This window comes from Mirounga leonina, unplaced genomic scaffold, assembly GCF_011800145.1.
Source record: "Mirounga leonina isolate KUSES-001 unplaced genomic scaffold, KU_Mleo_1.0 Mir_153, whole genome shotgun sequence".
NCBI classification, from domain to species: Eukaryota; Metazoa; Chordata; class Mammalia; order Carnivora; family Phocidae; genus Mirounga; species Mirounga leonina.
The window spans coordinates 8454440-8477225 of record NW_023270387.1 but is presented as its reverse complement, the minus strand read 5'-3'; the positions used below and the strand labels follow the sequence as shown (position 1 = coordinate 8477225).

The 22786-nt window shown below is 42.4% G+C and overlaps 1 protein-coding gene across 7 annotated transcripts in view; it reads left to right on the top strand.

The window, feature by feature from the left end:
• The window catches only part of PPP2R1B (protein phosphatase 2 scaffold subunit Abeta), a 55803-nt gene that overhangs the window by 940 nt on the left and 32077 nt on the right, over nt 1-22786 (top strand). For 5 of the 7 annotated variants that reach the window (XM_035008910.1, XM_035008911.1, XM_035008914.1 and 2 more), the window contains exons 2-14: nt 299-389; nt 793-893; nt 4155-4387; nt 4697-4844; nt 9074-9229; nt 9994-10108; nt 10503-10573; nt 10929-11063; nt 11569-11742; nt 14189-14249; nt 18038-18192; nt 18793-18935; nt 19314-19405. In XM_035008910.1, coding sequence (XP_034864801.1) covers nt 299-389; nt 793-893; nt 4155-4387; nt 4697-4844; nt 9074-9229; nt 9994-10108; nt 10503-10573; nt 10929-11063; nt 11569-11742; nt 14189-14249; nt 18038-18192; nt 18793-18935; nt 19314-19405 — 1675 coding nt within the window. Of the gene's footprint in view, nt 1-298; nt 390-792; nt 894-4154; nt 4388-4696; nt 4845-9073; nt 9230-9993; nt 10109-10502; nt 10574-10928; nt 11064-11568; nt 11743-14188; nt 14250-18037; nt 18193-18792; nt 18936-19313; nt 19406-19802; nt 22446-22786 lie in introns of those variants that run through there. The other 2 variants (XM_035008912.1, XM_035008913.1) reach the window with 2 other exon arrangements.

Below are 22786 nucleotides of genomic sequence, written 5' to 3'. Positions count from 1 at the left end.
CATGACCTGAGCCGAAGGCAGTCGCTTAACCGACTGAGCCACCCAGGCGCCCTCTTTTTCCTTTTTCTAATGGGCCCTTTGAGTGTTGCTCTTAAGAAACCTTCCTTTGGCTGAAATGAAGCTGTGTTCCCACTACTCCCGAGGTTCCTCCTAGAATAAAATCTAAATTGAAGGTTTTCCTCCTTGTCACTCAATGTCATTATCTCACCTGTTCGCAACTTTTGTCTTTTGGTCTAAATCACAGTTGTTTACTTCATTCTGTCCACTTTCTTTCTTTCTTTCCTTCTTTTTTTTAAAGCTCCGCCTCAACAGTATTAAGAAGTTATCAACAATTGCTCTAGCACTTGGAGTAGAAAGGACGCGAACAGAACTGCTGCCATTCCTTACAGGTATGTGGAATTTTTTGTTTAATAAGGAATTTTTTGTTTAAAGAAAAGCATGGCCATTGCTGTTTTCCAGTGGCTTTCAAAACTTGGACTCTTTTTTAGATATTTGTTACTCATGCTATTAAGTACTAAACTGAGCCTGATGCTTTCTGTGCAAAAGAAACAAGACCGGGCATAGTGTAATGTTGTGGCCAGACTTTTATTAAAACATTAACTATTTAGCTGATGGGAAAATAATTGATACAGGATTGTCGATTTCTAATTCACGTAAGACAGATCCAGAATGCTGTTAAGATTGTGACAGGACTATCTAGTTAAATATGGAGTCCGTTCCTAGTTTTATGTGAGTATCCCGCTCTGGGCCAGCTATCCTTGTTGATGAGTACTGGGTTATTGTCATTTCCAGATACAATTTACGATGAAGATGAGGTACTGTTAGCTCTTGCTGAGCAACTGGGAAATTTCACTGGCCTGGTGGGAGGTCCTGACTTTGCCCACTGTTTGCTGGTAAGTATATTCTGCCTACCGTCCTTCCAGAACTTTTCCAGTATAAATGACACATTAGTGATAGGAACACTACAGCATTTTTAATGCAGATTTTTTTTTATGGATAGTCACAGTGTTGGCTGTTGGGAAAACAAATAATGTAGGCACTTTATTTTTCTCACTATGAGCATAAGAACTTCCTTTTTTCTTTTCTGCCTCTGTGGACTACTTGTTAGTTTAGAGGTTGGGAGAAAAAAGGTTTGATTGTTTTTATGGGTTCTCTCCTGCCTCCCCCCCGACAAAATTGGAGATCTTATTTCTCATCTAGCAGTGTCATGATTTTGGAAATGTTTATTAGCTGCCCCCCCTTTTTTTTTAAGTATTTATTTAAGTAATCTGTACACCCAGCATGGGGCTCGAACTCACAACCACGGATCAAGAACCACATGCTCTGGGATGCCTGGGTGGCTCAGTCGGTTAAGCGTCTGCCTTTGGCTCAGGTCATGATCCTAGGGTCCTGGGATCGAGCCCCGAGTTGGGCTCCCTGCTCGGTGGGGAGCCTGCTTTTCCGTCTCCACCCCCAACCCCCCGCTCTTGCGCGCGCTCTCTCTCTCTCTCAAATAAGTAAAATCTAAGAAAAAAAACAAACAAAACTGCATGCTCTACAGACTGAACCAGTCAGCCTCCTTGGAAATGTTTATTAGCTTTTTATCTTTGATCATAAGCCTATGGTGTGCTTCTGACTGACTTTGTGGATTTGATGAGTTCAGTTCAATTTGGGTGACATTTACTGAGAGCCTACTGTATGTATCGGGCACTGAAGTTCTAGTGTTAATGTTAAAGGAGACAGGTGTGAATGGAATGAGGTCTCTGCCCTTCTGTGTCAACAGGTAGTTACTGTACAGTGTTAGATGGAAAAATAGAAGCACATACAAGGTACCTAAGTAGTAGAAAGGAGAAAGAGATTGACTAAGGGTGATGAGAGAAAGCCTCTTTGGGGGTGATGTCTATACTAGGTTTTGAAGGATGATTAGGAATTCACCAGTTGGACAAGATAGAGATGTATGCTTCATGGCCTAAAAACTGTCTATATGATGCTAATTTGTGATTTCTATTTCTACCTCTGACTTTTCCATGGATATAAATATCTGCTTACATCTCTTTTCATATCTGCCTATGATTTTTCCACTTGGATGTCAAATAGGCATTTCAAATTTAACATGCCTGAAACAACTCAATTTTCTCCCTAAAGTATGCCTCTCATTTAGTGGTCCCATCTCAGTAAATGGCATCGCTGTCCACCCACTTGGACAAGCCAAAACCTAGAAGACATTCTTGCATCCTCTTCCCGTCATTTTCCACATTCAGTGCATTAGTAATTCCTGTAGATTCTGTGTACATTCCAAATCAGTTTGCTTTCCTTCCTCCCCACTACTACCTAGCTCCTCTTTCCTTTTGTCTTCCCAGACCTCACAATCTTTCCTCGAGATTACTGCAGTAACATGCTAACCAGGTGCTTTCCACTCTTGCCTCTCACCCTCTCCCTCTAGTTCACTCTTCACCCAGCAAATGGATCACTTCCTGCCTCGGCGCTTAGAAAATCCAGATTCCTACTTTAGGTTTTGTAAGCTAAGGGACAAGCTATCTCTGAATTTATCTCATGCCGTGTTCCCTCTTGTTAACCTCATTTTATTTACAGTGGTCTTTGTTCTTTGAATAAACCAAGCTTATTATTGCCTTAGGATTATTGCCCTAGGTATTCCCCCTAAGGTTCTTTGGGCTTCTGGCGGCTGGTTCCTTGTCATTCAGATATCAGCTTCAGTGCATCTTCTCAGAGAGGCCTCTCTGAACACCCAACCTGAAATTGCCTCCTCGTCACCCCTTACCACATCATCCTATTCTATTTTTTCACAGACTGCTCCTCACCATATGATTGTTTTCTTGATTGGTTGTCTTCCTCCACTCGAATATAAAGTCCACTAGAACAAGGAACCTGTCTGCCTTGTTTTTTCTCTGTCCTCAGTGCTATAATACAACAGTAATCATCCACTGATTCCGGGGTTCGGAAGTGTGAAACAGCTTGCCTTGCTGGTGTGTTGAGCCGGAGTCCATTGGAGTGGTGGCTGGGGCCGAAGGGAGAGGGCCTGGAGAAGTAGGCAGAGTTCAAATCCAGAGACAACTCCTGATTGATTCTCAGGAGCTTGGCCTTACTTTACAGTGGTGATGGAGACCAGCCAGTGATGCCATACGAGAGCAGCTCAGAGAAGGCCAGGGTAGATCATGAGACTCATTAGCAAGCAAGTAAGAAAGTGGTATCTTTTCAAAGGGCTTCTGAAATACCTCTTAGGAAAGCTGAGTACTTTCTACTTCTGTGTGTATCAAACAATTTTTGAAATGTATTATTAGGTAGACTCATTATTAGGTTGACTCATAATTCTGTTTCACTCCCTTGGTCAGTTCTGTATGTGGATTTTGTCTTTAACATTTGCAGGTCATGGCATATGCTGAATATACCTAACTCAAATGCACATCCAGAAACACAGAGGTTCGAGAACCAGCCCTCGTGCACTTTTCACTGGGCTGTGTCATGTTCACTTACTTCTCCTGGTCCAGACCAACCTTTTTGGTCTCTTCTATTTCTGAAGCTACAAACAAGGATTCCTACCATGTCTGCACTCTTCGTTGTTCTGTCAGGGACTCCTGCTCTGTGTCTGGCTCATAAGATTTCGGATGTATTCTGAAAAAAGAGATTCTGTACTCAGCCTCTCATATGTTAGATAAGTTGATGGTGTGGAGCTAGGGGACAAGGGTTGCTTGCATTTCCAGGAATGGTAGAATAATACTCCAAAGCCTGTGTGGGCTCCGTGGCCTGATGAGATGTCATCATGTAATTGTGGTGCCCAGTGTTGCTCATGTTTTTGCACTTACTCTTGAGGAAATAAACATCATCTTATCTGAATTTGGCTACATACCTCTTAAACCTAGTCTTTCAGCGCGCAGTAATATTAATATTGTGTCAAGTCTCCGCTGTGTCATTTGTAGACACCATCTGGGAATTGCCATCTGGGACATGAGATCTTGGCTGTCCTACAGGAGTCGTGTCTTCAGGTTGGACACGCCATATGTTATCACCGTGTGAACTGAAAGTAACCATTTGGTAGGCTGTAGCTAACATTCTGGTTACATGTACCACCTCCCTTCAGTCACTTTAAAAGGTGATAATCTGTAGCTAACCTGATTCCCTAAGTTTTCTTCTCTGATTCTCCTTTTTGGTCTTTTTAGCCTCCTTTGGAAAGTCTGGCGACTGTGGAAGAGACCGTGGTTCGAGACAAGGCTGTGGAGTCCCTGAGGCAGATCTCCCAGGAGCATACTCCCGTTGCTCTGGAAGCTCATTTTGTACCTCTGGTGAAGCGCCTGGCGAGTGGGGACTGGTTCACTTCTCGCACATCTGCGTGTGGTTTGTTCAGCGTTTGCTATCCCAGAGCTTCAAATGCTGTCAAAGCAGAAATTAGACAGTAAGATATGGTGCTTTTTTAGTTATTTGGAATTATTGGGAACTCATAGCTGACGATTTACACAGTAATACCCGTTACCTGTGAGTGGCTGATAGGATAGGAGAGAGTGGTAATAAGACTTTTTTATCATTCAGTTGAATATACTAGTGGTTTTATGTTTGACTTCCATGAGTAAAAGGCTAATCACTGATGTTTGTGAGAGAAAACCTCTAAAATGGCTGTGTGTGTGTGTGTGTGTGTTGGGGCTGCTGGGGGTGTTTAATTAATGGTATTTGACGGGAAATGCCTTCATTACTTTGTGTGCTCCAGGCACTTCCGTTCTTTGTGCTCAGATGACACTCCAATGGTACGACGCGCTGCCGCTTCCAAACTGGGCGAGTTTGCAAAAGTTTTGGAGTTAGACAGTGTGAAAGGCGAAATTGTTCCCCTGTTCACTAATCTAGCTGCAGATGAGCAGGTAAGTTAACCTTCAGTATTTAAGGTACGTGGATATGCTCCTTTCCTCTAACGTCTTAAGGGGAGTTTTGGTTCTCATGTTAGGATCCTTTTTGCCAAATTGATACTTAAGTCTGGGCTGGAAAAAGTTTAATATGACCCATCTCAGTGTCCTTATATTTCTTTCTTAACCAGACCATGATTTTTTCTTACATTAGCAGTGGTTAAAAGAAGAGTCAAAGAGGAAATGGGAGGGCGCCTGGGTGGCTCAGTTGGTTAAGCAGCTGCCTTGGGCTCAGGTCGTGATCCTGGGGTCCTGGGTTTGAGCCCCACATTGGGAATCCTGCTCAGCAGGGAGCCTGCTTCTCCCTCTGCCTGCCACTCCTCCTGCTTGTGCGCGCGCGCTCTCTCTCTCTGTCAAATAAATGAATAAAATCTTAAAAAAAAAAAAAGGAAATGGGAGCCATGTTAGAAGGGAAGACCAAAGCTATGTTAAGGGGTAACATACTTTTGTGCATTGCAGCCAGTCGTGAGGGGAGTAATGTTGCCTGGAATTTTTGACTTTCAGATAAACAAGCATAGCATGTGTTGAGAAGGCTGTTTGACCTTCTATATCCTCTGGATGAATGTATAGGGTGACTTTGCATAATAGCAATTCTAAATCCAAGGATCTGTATCTTTTTGGGGTAGAAATAATAACAATAAGGAGCACTACATTAAATGTGAAATTTTTCTCAGCCTGTCTTAAGAGGTTTACATATAAGAAGTACTTCGGTCCTCATAACAGCCCCATGAGGTAGATATGCCATTTTACGTATTAGGAAACAGACACAGAAAATTGAAGTAACTTTTTCAGGGTTGCATAGTCAGCAGTGGTAGAGATGGGATGGGAATCTAGGCAGTTTGGCTCCAGAGTGCACAGCCTTCGCAGCCAGGGTGTACTGCCTCTCTTTATGGTTCAGAGCATCCGCCCCCACAGTTTCTGGACTCTGGAAGAATCCTTTTGGGGTTTTAATTTGCCTACTGTCTATCCTAGAAGCACTTCACATGTATAGGACCAAGAGCAGCAGACACATATTGATGAGTGTCATTTTCAGATCCTAGATTGAAAGATGGTAAATCTTACTTTCAAAATAATTTAAAAATGTTATTAAAATTGCATACAGAAAAGAGCACAAAAATACAGCCCCATGAATAAGGTAATGTCCTCTTATTAGCAAACAGAACTTTGACAGCCACTACCCTAGAAGCCTACCACATGTTCCGTCTCAAACACACCTGCTCCCTGCCTGCTTCAGATAACACTTTATCTTGACTTTCGTGGTAACCACCTCTTAACTTGTCTGTACATTTATTACTTCAACATTATAGTTTAAAACAGCACTGTTTAACAAATGGAATGTAAGTTAATTTAAGTTTTCTAGTAGTCACATTTTAAAAAGTAAAAGGGAAATTAATCTTAATAATTTATTAAACCCCGTATGTCCAAAATAATGATCATTTGAACATGTGACACTAGCCACATTTCATGTACTCCGAAGCCATAGGTGGGTAGTAGTTACCACATTGGACAGATGGGTTTAGAGTCCTCATTTAGGATTTTGTTGATTATGCTTCCCATGGTATAATTTAACATTTTCCTTTGTCCTCTGTATTTTTTGCAGATTGATAGTTGAATCTAGTGTCGGGGAGGAGGGTTTGCAAACTTTTTCTGTAAAGGGCCGGATAGTGAATATTTTTGGCTTTGTGAGCCGGTTTCTGTTGTAACTACTCAACTCTGCTCTTGCAGCATAAAAGCACTATAATGTGTAACCTAATGGGCACGGTGGTGTTCCAGTAAAACTTTTTTTTTTTTAAAGATTTCATTTATTTATCTGACAGAGACCGTGAGAGAGGGAACACAAGCAGGGGGAGTGGGAGAGGGAGAAGCAGGCTTCCCGCTGAGCGGGAGCCCGATGTGGGGCTCGATCCCGGGACCCTGGGATCATGACCTGAGCTGAAGGTAGTCGTTTAAGCAACTGAGCCACCCAGGAGGCCCTCCAGTAAAACTTTATTTACATAAAGTAGCTGCAGTCCTGGATTTGGCCAGTTATTGCCCCATCCCTGATCTAGAGGCTTAATGAGATTTAGATTTGATATTTTTGGGGTAGTAAGACCACTTCATATGTGGGATTATATTTTTTGTTAAGAGGCATATAATTTCTAGTGTTATATTAGAAAAAATATTAAGTACTTAGTTGTAAAATGTGTGTATGTGTATTCTGTCCGACCACTGATAGAATTGCTCTTCTTGGCTTACTAATTCATTGAAAACATATTGACTACCTGCTACATCTGAGGCACCGTTCTGGTGCTGGGCTGCAGCGTTAAAAAGGCATACAAAGGCCCTTCTGTCATGGAGTGTACGTTTTGATGAAGGAAAACAGATAATATTAACAGATCAATAAGCATTAATGATAAACACTATGATGAAAATAAAGTAGGGTGACGTAATAGGAAGTGATTATAGGGCATTCATCTAGACTGGTTAGTTAGAGAAGGACTCCCGAGGAGGTGTTATAAACTGAGACACAGAAGAAAAATGCCAGCCATACCCTTTCCTGGAGTGCCAGAACTCCAGGAAAAGAGGATTCCAGGAGGAGAGGACACCTAGCATTGGAACATGGTGGGTGATAGGGACTCTGGTGGGCTATGAGGTTGGAGAAGATAGGCAGGGGCCCTGTAAGTCAGGGTATGGAGTTTGGATTTCTTATTCTAGGTGCAGAGAGAATACACGTAGATTTTAAGCAGGGGTGGTGTGACTTGATGTAATTCACATTTTAAAAAGAACATTCTGGCATCTGGGTGAGAGCCGAATTATAAAGGGCAGGGGAGAGATTAGAAATAGCAAGACCAGTTAGGAGACTTTTGCAGTAATTCAGGCAAGACACAATGGTGAACAAAAGTGGTACAGTGAAGGTGGAGAGAATCTAGAGACAAGTTTAGAGGTAGCATCATTAGGACTATGATGGGATTGGATGGGATGAGGGAGGAGCAGTCAAGGAGACCTTGATTTTTGGTTTGAGCCCAAACTGGCTGGGTGGTGGTGTCTTGCTGAGATGGAGGAACAGGTATAGGGGGGATGAGTAATTGATTAACAAGTATTTATTGGTGTATATTTCCATAGATGATAGTAGTCCCTTGATTTAGCATTGTTTTGGGATTCCAAAAATATTTGTATAGGCACTACTAAGAACCTAGTTCTGCCCTTTTTTTTTTGGCTTATTCATTTGGATAGAGGAGTGAGCATTCTGGGCATATAGTAAATTATTGTTGACCAACAACTTTTAAAATTTGTAATATTTTGAAAAGTTGGAGTCACTTGTCTCTCTTTCGTGTATGTATGTGTAATATATATAAAATATGTCATATGCACACACACTATTCACATTTTTGGTCTCTCCCTCCTGGGTGCTTATGTTTACATATTTTTAGTTTCCACTTACATATTTATAATTCCTAAAACTATAATCTCAATTCCTAATTCTCATTGATTTGTCTAATTGTGTATTTCTACTTGCTCAAAGGACACATGGGTATCACGTTGACACTTGGCAATTTACATTCGGGAAGTTGAGTTCATTAATCTCATACGTTTCTCAGTTTTTTTGCTGCATTTTTCTAGGCTTGGCTACCTCACAGTTATTCTGTCCCTGATTCTCAACATTCAAATCCAGTGGGGTTTTTTTGTTTTTGTTTTTTTTAAATTGCTATTTTGTTTTTCTTTGTATTTCTTTCCAAGTCATCTCATGCCTCCTATCACTGCCGCCCCAAACCGAGTATTTGGACAACTGAGCTTCCTGTTTCCCTTCCCGTTTTTGTTGTGATCTGTTAAACAGTTTGTTCAAGTACAGTTTTCATTTTTTTGTCCCTTAACAACTTATTATAGGAAGGCCTTGAAGACATCATTCAAATGTTCTCTTTTTTTCATTTAATTTTTACATTTTCATTTCGTTTTCCTTAATAAAAACTCTGCATTCTGGCTGAGGGCATTACTTTACTGTTGACTCTAGAACAAGGTCGTTTCTACTTTTATGGCTTTGATAGGCCGTTCTAGGCAAAGTATGTTTTAAGACCTAAAGACGTGAAGCTCTATATAATAGTTTTTTTTTTTTCTTTTGAATAACACCCACAGCACTGCCCCACACCGCACATACTGTACCGCCTTGTGGCTCTCCATAAATCTTGTCTAACAGAAGCTTGTTCCTTTAGGATTCAGTGCGTCTCCTGGCTGTAGAAGCTTGTGTTAGCATTGCCCAGTTACTGTCTCAGGAGGACCTCGAGGCTTTGGTGATGCCTACACTTCGGCAAGCGGCAGAAGATAAATCCTGGAGGGTTCGCTATATGGTAGCTGACAAGTTTTCAGAGGTAAAACTATTGTACTGACATTTTTTATGTTGAGTGTAATAAGTCAAACAGAGAAAGACATGTATCATATGATCTCACTGATATGAGGAATTCTTAATCGCAGGAAACAAACTGAGTGTTGTTGGAGTGGGGGGTGGGGTGGGAGGGATGGGGGGACTGGGTGATAGACACTGGGGAGTGTATGTGCTCTGGTAAGCGCTGTGAATTGTGCAAGACTGTTGAATCTCAGATCTGTACCTCTGAAACAAATAATGCAATATATGTTAAGAAAAAAAAAAAGAAGAAGAAGAAGAAGAAGGTAGCGGGAGGGGAAGAATGAAGCGGGGGAAATCGGAGGGGTAGACGAACCATGAGAGACGATGGACTCTGAAAAACAAACAGGGTTCTAGAGGGGAGGGGGGTGGGAGGATGGGTTAGCCTGGTGGTGGGTATTTAGGAGGGCACATTCTGCATGGAGCACTGGGTGTTGTGCACAATGAATCATGGAACACTTCATCTAAAACTAATGTTGTAATGTAAGGGGATTAACATAAGAATAAAAAAATTAAAAAAAAAAACAAAACTATTGTACTGACATTTTTAAAGTACTAAGAGAAAAAAAACTCCAAACCCACGGATTTGCTGTGTACCAAAAGTTTCTGAATTAATTCTTCTGAATTGGAAGTGCTTGTAGCAAAAACATACTTGGAGGTTACACTGGTTTGTTTTGTTCATGTTAATCAAGTTGTTGGTATACATTAAAACCTGTACAAATTTTTTTATAGCTCCAGAAAGCTGTGGGTCCTAAAATCACCCTAAATGACCTCATCCCCGCCTTTCAGAACCTACTTAAAGACTGTGAAGCTGAGGTCCGAGCAGCTGCTGCCCACAAAGTAAAAGGTTAAGGAGTTCAGTTTATGTTGCGGGATACATCATTCGTTTTGGTGCATTTTTTTTAAATGTCAGCGAATTTTGTATGGTTTTTGTTGTGAGATATGTTTTTCAATAAGGCGATTTCATTGTGTAGGAATGTCACATTGTTGGACAAGGCTACTCCCTTTATATTTAAAACCATATAGCCGTTTTATCTTGTTTTTGTAGAAAAGATGCCTTTGCAGGTTGGGTTGGTGTATATGGCATATAGACTGATGAAAAGTACATTTAGAATAAGCTGTTTTCCCCTCTTGGAGCTTATTTGCTTAAACATGATTTAAGTTGCAACTGTTGATAAACCTGGCTGCTTGTAAATGGCTGTATGTAAGCATTAGTAGTTTTTTTTCTTTCTCTCTTTCAGAACTTTCTGAGAACTTGCCCGCTGAAGGTAGAGAGACCATAATTATGAATCAAATTCTGCCCTTTATAAAGGTAAACCTAATTAGGTTATTTTTTGTTTCACCTTGCCCTGTATGTTATAAGGTAAACTTTACCTCAGTTTTTTTGTTTCTTTGTTTTACCTTAAAGCTCTTCAAGTTTAAGGGTGGATAGGGGATGATTGGGACAGTCACATTAATATGACACTGTTATTTGTTACTTATTAGTGTTTGTTATTATAAAATGCTCTTTGGTGCATAGGTTTCTATTATCTAATAGATGGCTTGAGGAAATTGATCAACTAATCAATATTGAAATAGTGCTGTCTCTTTAAATTCCTTGGGCGACGGTATGGAAGTTTGTGTTGTCTTGCCAAAAAGAAAGGCTTTTAATTTTGATTTTATTTTAGGAATTAGTATCTGATACAAATCAACACGTCAAATCGGCTCTAGCTTCTGTAATTATGGGATTATCTACCATTTTGGGCAAAGAGAATACCATTGAACATCTTCTACCTCTTTTTTTAGCTCAGTTAAAGGATGAGGTGAGTCTGGCTAAAAATTCTATTGCCTTTGATAGTCAGTGATTTGGTTTGGTTTTGGTTTGGGATTTCACGAAAATAGAACTCAAGCCGGGATGAAGGGATAAAAAAAGGTAGCTTATTTTAAACCAGTGACAAGTCCTGTGTTTGGGTATGGAGTTACAAGTTCTGCAGAAAATAAGCACAAGGAGCCATTGATGCAGACCTGAAAATGTCTCTGTGTCCTCCCTGCCTGATTCATTCTGATACGCACTGGTGTCTTCTCTTTAAAGCTAATGTAGCTTTGTTTTAAATGTTGTAAATTTAAATTTGAATATGCTAGTATCAGAATCGCAATGATGGCTAACGTTTATTGAGTAATACTGTCTGTCAGACATGACCGTAAATGCTTTCCATGTATTATTACATTAAGCCTCAAGGCAGTTTTTACCTCAACATAACAGTAGGAGAATGTCGGGCAGAGAACTTGGTTCTTATATGTGTTCTTTTGGGACTTGTGTATTTACAGTGTCCAGAAGTTCGTTTGAATATCATCTCTAACTTGGACTGTGTAAATGAAGTGATTGGGATCCGTCAGCTCTCTCAGTCTCTCCTTCCTGCCATAGTGGAGCTGGCTGAAGATGCCAAGTGGAGGGTCCGGCTGGCCATCATTGAGTATATGCCGCTGCTGGCCGGCCAGCTGGTGAGTGCGTGCGCCCCACGAGGTGAAGGGGGGCCTCAGGTCGTGCACACAGGAGGCCCGCGGAGCTCAGAGGATTCTGTTCATTTAGATGCATGAACGTATGGTCGGACCTAGTCGCCCGTAGGGTGGTTTTTATTTTCATTAGTGCATTAACTTCTAACAAAAGGGTATTATAGAAACACATTTCTCCTTATCACTACCTAAAAGCAAAGCCATAGTAGAATATAATTATTTTCTTGATAAATATATAACACAGTGTGATATTTAGTGTCTCTGTCGGAAGGAATCTTGAACTGAGAAAAGAACTTTGATTTTTGCTCAGGGCAGCTGTTTGCCTGTATTCTGTGCAAAATGTCCCTGATGACCACTTTTCCTACATTCTGGTCAAAGGGAGTTGAGGCTTCATCACAGGAAAGGAGTAGGTAGTCTGGAGGCCAGAGAGCACATTATCACATTATGTGTTACTGTTTTCAGTTTCATGGTTAGTTTTACTCTAACTGATCATCATATTAATTAAAATTTCGGTGCTGGGTGTTACAGCCACATCCTTTCCTTTCTCTTTTATTAAGCGCCCTAGATTGTGTTAGGTTTTGTAGATGCTTATGCTGTTGGTAGCATGAGCCGGGGATGCCTCACTGGGGAGAAAGACAAGGGATTTCTTCGGGGGCAGTGCTGGCCGGAACCTGGCAGGAATTAGGCACGTAACATTTGTTGAATGTCGAAGGAACGAATACTTGAATATTTTTTGAGAAAGCTCCTACACTTTGTCAGTTTACAGCTAATATTCTGCAACATGTGTCCTCTCTCACCCTCCTTCCAGTACTTTCAGATCACAGCATGTGGGATTAATTTTTTTTTCTGGGACCACTGGATTTGTTGCCTATTTTGGCATATTTAGTGTATGAAGTGTGCCCTGTGCGTGTTGGTGGCATTATGTTTTATAAAATTTGAAGTGTCTCATTCAAAACGATGCCAAAGGTATCCATGAATAGCTAATAGGGTCAGGTGAAGCCATCTTGTCATCTGTTTGTCCTCTGTCACTCCCACGTGCTGAAGGTCACCCTCTCTGCTTCATGGGTGACTGTCCTGCATCTTCCTCTCCAGGGTGGAAAGCAGCAGCACCTCACTGGTTTGCTAAAAACGGAAACAACTGTCCAGAAGGGAGGGGCAGTTCTCGTGTCATTTCTTTTAGCCTCTGCTCCCCTCTGACCCGGGGAGTTGGCAGAGGTTGGTGGCTCTGTGGTGAGGAGTATGGAAGCAGGGCAGGGGTGAGTTTGGCTGACTCATACCTCTCTGGCAGGGGATGACATGCATCCGTCATGAATATTTTGTTCAATATCTTCAACTTCTTGTTAGTATTTTATTATTATTATATATATCTTGTTATATTTTATTCTTATTTTTCTTCTTATCTGTATAGATTTTTATATCAGGTAGTTAGTTTATAAAATTCTTTCAACTCTTTATGTATAGCCTGGCGAGTGAGCCGTGGTCAGTAAATGTAAAGTTAAGCCACAAAACTTGGGAAATAAAAATTAAGACTCCAGAAAAATCCATGACCTGAAATGAAAAGGAAATCTTTGAAGGCTGACATGGTAATCTAACTGTATGCTAAAACCTATTCATAATCTGTTATTATAAAGCTGTTTCATTAAGTCACTATTTTCAGAGCACTGACCCTTGGTATTATATCTCTTTATTTAAAATATACACTCACTTGTCAATAACTTCTTAGCATCCAAAGAAGTAAAAAAACTGTGGAACATGTAGATCCCCCAGAGGAGGCACTGGATATGCCAGCTCTGTCCCGCGTGCTGGCCGAGTCCCACAGAGGCGGGTGTGTGAGTCCGCCTGTGCCCGGCTGGCCGCCTGTCGGGAAGAGCAGAACGGGGAGGGCCGGGGTGGTTCCCCCCGTGACTCTGCGCTGGGGCGCTGCACCTGGAGTCATGGGCCTGCTTTATTCGCCCTCCTCTGCTTTCTCCCTTTAATTGGGGTCTGTTTCTTGGTGTCAGTTTCTTCATCCTTAAGGATTTATTACATTAACCAAAAAGGGAAAAAAAATTGAGAACTATTACTATTGACAGGTATTTTCCTGGGTTAACCCATTTTTACAAATAATCTAGATACTGCTTGGCAAACCGTCCACGGTGCATTCTTCCAGCTCGTCTGGACTGTTGAATCTGGCTCCTGGCCACGCTCTTCTCTCCCACTTAGCGGGGCTTGGGCCATCTCACTTAGGCTTTTGTTTATGATTGCTGTCTAATAAAATAGGCTTCCAGTTTGTAAATCAAATTCCATGCATTTCTTTTCTGGCGAGTTCATGCATTCGGCTTATTTGGAAACATGTTTTTTTTTAGCTTTCACGTCATTTTGATGTAATTTAAATAGACCACCTTGATTTCTGAACTTTGGAGATACGTATTAATGGAATCTTCTGTATCTATAGGGTATGGAGTTCTTTGACGAAAAACTGAATTCTTTATGTATGGCCTGGCTTGTGGACCATGGTGAGTAAGTTAAACACAGATTATTATGGAAGGCCCATGTTTTTACGCACATCCCCTTTGTTCATATATTTCCTTTTTAGAAAGGAATCCTAATCTGACCAGACATTTTGTCTACCAATGTGTGGGGATAAAGAAAGGCTTTGATTAAAGTCCACTTAGCTTCCTTTGAACACAAGTTTGACATTGCTGTTTTCTACCATTTTTTTTAATCTTAAATCTTACTTTCTTCATTAAACAGTCTCTGCCCTGTTTTCTTAGCCCTTCTGTTATTTTCAGATTGTCTTTTTTTATACATACACTCCTTCCTTATCCCAAGATCTTCTGCTCAACCATGGCATTGGAGTCTTTAGCCAGTATAGGATAAGGATTGGAATCTGATGAAAGGCCCAGGGGGAAGTGGCTACTTGGCTTCTTTGAGGTGACTTAGAGAAGGAGGTATATAGTGGCGCAGTAAAGGAGTGTAGGGGTGGGAGACGCCAGCCATGGCTGAGGACAGCGGGGGCCCAGATTCCTGGTTTTGGTGAAAGGCAGGCTTACTGTACCCTGGTGCCTGCTAGTGCCTCGAGCTCAGGCAGGCTCAGGTGGAACAGCTGTTTTAGAAAATAGGTTTGAAAATAACCTATCTTCTCTTTCTATTTATAACATAATTCAACAGTCACAGAATCCTTTTCTTCCAGTGCTACAAACTGTTACTGAAAGTTGCTTATCAAGATAGACAAGGCAATGGATGTTTTCTCTAAAACCACCTTACCTGTTAACTTGTTAGCAGTTGATTTTTTTGCCAAGGTCTCAGGTCCATGTATCTTCTCTGGTCTGCCAGGCAGCGATGGGTGGGGGGGTGGGGGTGCCTTCTGGACCAGTGAGATTCACCACCAGGCCCCATGTCCAGGCATCTGTTCACAGGGGGTCCCTGGGGGCTTACAATGTCCCATGTGGGCTTTGGTTCCATATTGTGTTGCATCTGCTAGGCATCCTGTTTCAGTTCCACAGTATCTCACATAGACTCGATGTGCTGAGTGCATCTCTGTTCACCTGTGACGCTCATGCCTCGGTATCTGGGAGGAGTGGGATACTCGTGTCTGCTTGTACATGGAGGTGGTTTCGTTAAGGGCATGTTTGGATCATGTGGAAGATTATATGGTTAAGACAGTGAAGAGGAGGGTGTGAAAGAAATGTGCAAATCTTGCAAAAACATATATGCAGGTGATTTCATTGTTTTAAAACTAGATGTGAAGACTCTTTTTCTTGTCCTTTAAAGTTATCTTTTTATGTCCAATTTTTTTTCTTTTTAAATGAAACTTAAGTTTGGTAAATCATAAAACTTCCTTTCCTTTTAGGAAAATAATGTTTATATTATTTCTGATACATATTTATTGTTAGTGGGAAGGACACATCCCAGCGGGTCATTCTATATACTTTTTTTGAAAGCTTGCATTTTAGATAAATTCTGAGGCACTTTTAAAGTCTTAGTGTTCCACAAAGAATTGAATTCCTCACACCCATTCTCTGTAAGATTGCTGTCTGTGCAAGTCAGTTACTCCTTCCTCACTTGGCAGATCTCTTTCCTCCAATTTGGGATTGTAAGAGAGACCCTTGTTCCTGTCTCTGCAGCAGCGAGCATACTAAACTGGTACTGCAAGCATTCTTTGCATCGATGACATGTCAGCTCTGAAATTGTCCTGCACTTAATTAGGCACATGGGTTTTTTGTTGGTTTTGTTTTGCAATGTAGATCACTACTGTGTAGTGATCACTGATCAGTTACATTTTTGAAACGTTTTTCCTGGTTACTAAACTACTAAAAGAGTATTGTGAAAAATCTGGAGTAGTATAAGGAAGAAAGTGTCCCCTCTTTTCCTGAGCTTGAGTGGACAGTATTGATCAGAGGAAGGAATTTAGAAGGGGAATTTATTTCTTACAGGAGAAAGGATAAAGTATCGGAGTGAGCATATAGAGTGTGTTAGGCATTCAGAGGAACCTTGCAAGTCCAACAGACCTTGAGGGGAGAGGGAAAGAGGGAGAGAGACAAAACAAGGAGAGAAAACAGGCAGAGCTCTGGAATGGTTTGCATTCTTTTGGCACAAAATTGAGAGGAGCCAAGAGCATAGTAGGCATCGAGCCAAGTACAGTTGAGTACAGCTGAGGTCTGGGTCAAGGCCGAGCGTGTGCGCGGTCTCTGGTTACTCTGGCTGTGAGAGCCCTTCCTATGGTAATGGCATTAAGAGGAGAAAAATCTCTAGCAAATTAAAAAGCAGAATTAGACAAGACACAGTTTCTTTAGCGAGCTCCACCTTAGTGGGAGGAGTTGGGAGGGGTTTGTGCCCAAGACAAAGACCACGACTGTGAAGGGAGGGAGTTAGTGTTATGGGTCAAACGGTTGACTTGAGCTCGCTCCGCGGAGAATGCTTCTGGGTGTCACTGACCGGCGGCTTCTCCCACAGACGTTGGTCAGGTTTCGTATTGGTAATAAATTATATAGTTCCTTGGCTACGCGGTCTTTCCTGTTCTCAGCAATGGCGTTGCCGAGAAGGATCTGTGGACTGGGGAGAGTTGGACATTCCCTGTCTGGAAGCCTTATGTAAATTGTCCAGGATTGGGGCTGCGGCTTGGATAGCTAGTCTTGCCTCCCCTGTTCCCCAGGAGGGTTGGGCCTACCTGGAGAGAGAAGTAGAGTAAGGAGTCGGTACCCACTGCCCTGGATTTGTTATCTGAGCCCCAGTTGTGAGTTTTATGGGATCTGTGAAATGAAGCTACACCGGCCTGACTTTGTTTGGTGCTGTGCAGTGAGCTGTTGAGAAGGTAGTAGCTCAGGCTTTTATTATCTAGATTTAGGCTGTCCTTGATAAATGATCTTACAGGGAGTTACTAGACGTTAAAGCACACACATTTATTCACAGAATACATTTGACATGTTGTCTCAACATATAAATCTTTTAAGGGAAAAGAGGCAAGTCGCTCTGAGGTTTTTAGTTGCTGTCATGGAGGTGACCACAGTGGCCTCTGCGTGACCTCCCTGCTGGCTTTCTCTCCTCTGCTGTGGTTGCTGCTGCTGGAAGTATCTTCCTTAAATACCACATTGGTCATCAGGTCACAACTTTGCTTTAAAAGCTCATCGTTTTTCTTACAAAATCTAAATTTAGCTCCCAAGGTGCTCTGTGTTCTGAGTGCACCAACTGTCCGACTTGAGGTCTCGCACCCTGCAGTTTTTCCCCTTTGTGTCCTCCGGCTTCGTTGGTTTCTGGCCTTTCCAGGAATTCCTCCCCTCTTTTCTCCACTTACACAAATCCTTAATCTCCGAGGTCCAGTGCCAGGCCTCTCTTTCCTGAAGCTTCCTGGCTGGACCTCCCTTTTCTCTCTTCTCTAAACTCCTCCAGCCCTCACGATCTTTGCTACACGATTTCATGGATCGTGCTGACCAGTCGTACCCCATGTGACTTCTGGGAGGCCGGCAGCTTTCACTTCTCTGATAGAGTGTGGGGAAGTCTCTTCGGTATTCTTTCTCTAACACCTAGCACATAGTAGGCACTCAGTATTTGTTAGTTAGTTAATGATGCCTATCATGAGCTCCTTAGCTCCTTTTTCTTGGACATATTATACATTCTTCAACTATAACCAGACCAAATCGTTGTATTATGAGTCCTATCTGAGCATGTTGACCATTACGTAATAGGAAATTTGGAGTGTTGGGAGAGTTTTGTTCTTGGCCCCCCTTCGATGAGGAGGTCAGTAAACTAGGTTTTGCTTCTGACGTGAGCAGCGTGACAGCGTGCCCTTCACCTCTTCTGCCAGTGTATGCCATCCGGGAAGCTGCCACCAACAACCTCATGAAACTCGTTCAGAAGTTTGGTACAGAGTGGGCCCAAAACACCATCGTTCCCAAAGTGCTGGTAATGGCAAATGATCCGAATTACTTGCACAGAATGACCACTTTATTCTGCATTAATGTAAGTATCATACGGCTGTTACTGCTAAGCTTAGGCGCTAAAGCGGTTATTTGGGGCTGTATTTCTGAATTCAGAATATAGTGTGTTCTGTTTGGAATCTGTTTCTTATACTGATTAATTTGGACAGTTAGTTGATGAGAGAAAATGTCAGTTTTTAAATTCATGTTAAAATCTGTAATCAAGTCAGTGGTGAATTCTGGTTTAATTCTGAGATCCTTTGAATGCCCGATCCTCGTATCCCTCATTCAGATGCTCAGAAACATTTTCCTGTTGGTCAGTTACTTACTTTTTAAATATTCATTTGTCTTTTTGGATTTGGGGATATTTAAAAACACAAAAGTGTTTTAGGGGCGCCTGGGTGGTTTAGTCAGTTAAATGTCTGACTTTTGATTTCGGCTCAGGTCATGATCCTTGAGGTCGTGGGATCGAGCCTTGAGTCAGGCTCCGGGCTCAGTGCAGAATCTGCTTGAGATTCTCTCTCTCCCTCTGCCCCCCTCCCCATGTGTGCTCTTGCGCGTGCATTCTCTCTAAGAAACCTTTTAAAAAAACAAAACAAAACCTAAAAGTGTTTTAAATGTACCATCTTAATTCTTTTTCAAGGCGCTATCTGAAGCCTGTGGTCAGGAAATCACCACTAAGCAGATGCTGCCCATCGTATTGAAAATGGCAGGAGACCAAGTAGCGAATGTCCGTTTCAATGTGGCGAAATCTCTTCAGAAAATTGGACCAATTCTAGATACTGAGTAAGATTTCAGTATTAGTCTTGTTTAAGAAGGGGATTTAAATGTTTACCTTGTAGTGGGGAGTAAGAGCATAACCTAAGTTCAGTGGTTTTCACTTGACCCACGGTAAGGTTTGTGTAAAGGAAGCAGTAATTTGACAACCATTTCTGGGGGTGTGGCTGCCGTTTTGTGTCGAAGTTCTGTATACGTGTAGATCGTTGTCTGAAGCTCATTCTCTGGAGGGTTTAGAAATTATTTGGTGCTGGTCAGGTATATATTCTAAGCATTTACAATTTTTTTAAATTTTAAACTTGACAAATTACTGTAGAACATGTATACCCTGAAGCATTTATCTGGCCCAGAGGACTGCCTCTCACAGATAATCCTGTTGGATTTTAGTGCTCTGCAGGAGGAAGTGAAGCCAGTGCTGCAGAAGTTAGGTCAAGACGAGGACATGGATGTCAAATACTTCGCACAGGAAGCGATAAGTGGTGGGTTTGTCTGTTTTCTGTCTTGCCCTGGTTAGCGGGGTGTGAGTGGGTTGAAGCGGGCGGGCGATGTGTGTGTGTGGGAGCGGGGTCGGTGGGCTGCTGGGACGCCATGCCCCTCTGTGGGTAGAACCTTCCTGGCCCACCATGGAGCAGGCCATTTTGTGAGTCCCAGGTCTAGGGCTGGGTAGGATTCGGATTCTCACGGGTAAGAACAGTTTGTCGTTTGGATTTCCGTTTTTAAAGATTAACTCGATGAGCCTGGCAGGGCAGAGAAACTGACCAAAGTGAGAAGCCCACAGTCTCATGCTTTCACATCATTGTTGTCATACTTAACATTCACATAGACAGTTCATGAACTTTCTGTACCACTAACTTGATTTTGTTTGGAATTTTCCAGTGCTTGCGTTGGCATAATGAGGAACAGGAGGGAAAAGACTTTACTAAATTCTTATCACAGATTTCTAGTCAATGTGTTCTTAAACTGGGTGGAGAAAAAATGGAAAACCTTCAAGACCTCATCGAAGCAGATGGCAGCCGCTTACAAGAGATCAAATTTCAGTGACTTGATTCTTTCTAAAGATGAAATGGGATTGTTTTTTACTCGTCGTCTTTTTTGGGATAATTATATTTAAAGCATTCTTACTGTTTGTGACCAGTTCCTGACACTTGGTACAGTCATGTCTTGATTGTCTCCTGCTGATTTATCTGGCACCAGGTGGGCTCCTGCATCTCACTGTTTTGAATCAGGCCCTGGCCGCTTACTATTCCCAACCGAGCCTGGATGGGTTTGGACCCAGACAGGGAGTGGAGTGATTCTCTTGATGTTTACGTATATCTGTGTGTGTCTCCATCATTCCAAAGTTAAATGTACATGGTTTAGAATAACTTCCTTTATAAACCCTCTATCTGGGAGACACGTGGAGATGTAACTATATAGAAAGCCACATTTTCCCGGATAATGATGGTCTGAATCGGCGTCTCTCATGAAAGGGGAGTGTGGAAGCTCAGGGTTCATGTATTGGTTGTTTTGATTTTTATTTGCTTGATTTGCACTGCAATCATGTCATTCGCAAACCTGGAGCACAGGCATCTCGCCGCTCACGTGTTGAGCCCCACCCGCATGCCGATGGCTCAGCGCTGTGGCTGCATTCACAAGCACTTGGCTCCCTGCCTCGGCCCCCGAGAAACGTAACGTGTTGTGCCTCCTGATAAGCAGTCGTTTGACTGCTTCACTGTACCATTGCCTTGCCATGTTTCGGGTGAGTAGAGAAACCGCTGATGGAGGATTGTGAGGAGTTCCTGCTCTTGACCCAGCTCTGCTTCCCGCCTCTTGCCGTCAGGTCGTCCGTGCCGTGGCTTCGGCACTGGCGTCTCGGGATGGGTGATGCCGGATACTCCGCACTTGCCTTGTTTGTGGTTCTGCTTCTACGGGAAAACCTCATTAATTCCTCCTGGAATTTAAGAGAGTGAGTTAAGCTGAAGGGTTTGCTGAAGCCAGTTAATAGTATGTCAGGAAGCCTGTTGTATCTGTACTACTGAAGTAATTTTAAAAAGCACCCTTTTCCAGTTGACATGCCCGTTGCTGATCACTCTTCCGTTTTATTAAAATACCTTCCATGGGGATCGTTGTAGGCCATACCTGTTTTTGGATGTACTCATTTCACTCTTTATCTCTGAAAAATATATGTACGTATATATGGAGACTATAAATATTTTTTCTTTTAGTTATATTTTTCATCTAATCAGACTCGCCTTGTCCTAAGGAATTTTAATTAATGAGGTTTTATTGTAGCTTATTTTTTGCTCCTTGTATGTTGCTGTGTGGTTTCCTTGTTTCCATTTTGGTTTTTGAATTGGTTCTTTCATTCGGTGAGCCCAGTGAGCCCTGTTCTGTTTGGTGAAGTTCCGCAGACTACTGTACACCTTTGTATGTGAAATCATTACATAAAACCAAGTTTGACCAGATGCTTCCAGGTTTGTCTTATCTTAGAGAAACAGAGCCTTTTAAATCAGACGGTATTCTGCCTGCATTTAAAACTACCAGCCTACCTTACAGGAAATGTCTATTTTATTACTTTTTGGGCCAAGGATTAAATGTATTCCTACGCAAAAAAACTTCCCTACATTCTTGTTTTAAGATCTTAAACTATTCTGTAAACATTTTAATTTTAGTTTTGTGGTTCTTTTTGTTTCTTATTATCTCCAGGTTATGTTCCCCTTCAGTGAATTGCATGTTTGAGAGATCGATGTCTTGATTCTTGAAACAGACTTGCACAACTGTTGCTTAACTCTTTGGTTGGAAATGCCATTGGCTTTGGGATGGACTTTTAAATGTCTTTTGGACTTCAGATGTACTCCCTGGGGAGCCCTGAGTGTTGGCCTGTCCCTTTAAGACAGTGATAAAGGGGAGACAGGAGCCCTGGCTTTCTCAGGCATGGGTCTGGGAGCTAAGCAGGCTCTGTATTTCTGGGTGACCCCTTAGGGAGTTCATCGACTCTTTCTGTTTTAAGCAATGGGGAATCCCTTTTGTTACTCAAGGGGAATTGTTCTTTGGCTCATGCTGGTCATATTAACCATGGATCGGTTTTCCCATCTTGGTTTCACTAGCGTGTCCACTCCAGGAGCTCCATAAGGGCAGGGATTTTTGTCTGTTCTGTCTTCTGTATTGCCAGCACCTAGATCAGTGTCTGGTGTACATAATAGGTGCTCAATAAAAATGTGTTTAATGAATCTCTAAAATCTGTCCTTTGATGTGTTGCGTGCGAGGAACAAGTCATCGCAGGTACCACACTACAGCTCATCCTCCCACTGGCAAAACGGAAGGATTTTGCGACTCCTAAACAAGCTTTGGGTCGTCCTTCCCGAGGCTCCCCGCTCCAGCCACGGTTCCGTTGGGGTTTGCACGATGACCTGGGATGTACCTTTTGCCACGGGTTTTCATCCCCTGCCATCGGTGTGCGTTGGTCCATGAGGAAAGTGAAGCAGAGACATATGTAGCAAGCTGACCCCAATAAAGGTGTCTCCTCAACCATGGAATTCACCTTAGTGTTTCTGCGTTTTGTGTGCGGTTGACCTGTCCCAGGTTTAAGAGACCAAGACCAGATCTTTTTTCTCTGTGCTGCCGAGAAGATAGGAACCTGAAGACGTGTCCTGTTTCCTAAGAACAAACAGGTTAACGTGTGGTTTTTAATGAGGGCTTGTTGAAGTAATGGCCCTCAGCTCACGGAAATGCCACAGCTTGGCCCCTGGGATGCAAGGCCCCGGGGGTCTTTGCTGGACAGCCTGTCCTGACTCAGCCCGGCCGCCGACCTTTGAGCCGTCTAATCCAAGCATCCGAGATCCTTGCATAGGCCTTCAGGGGAAACCGACGTGTCCTTCCCA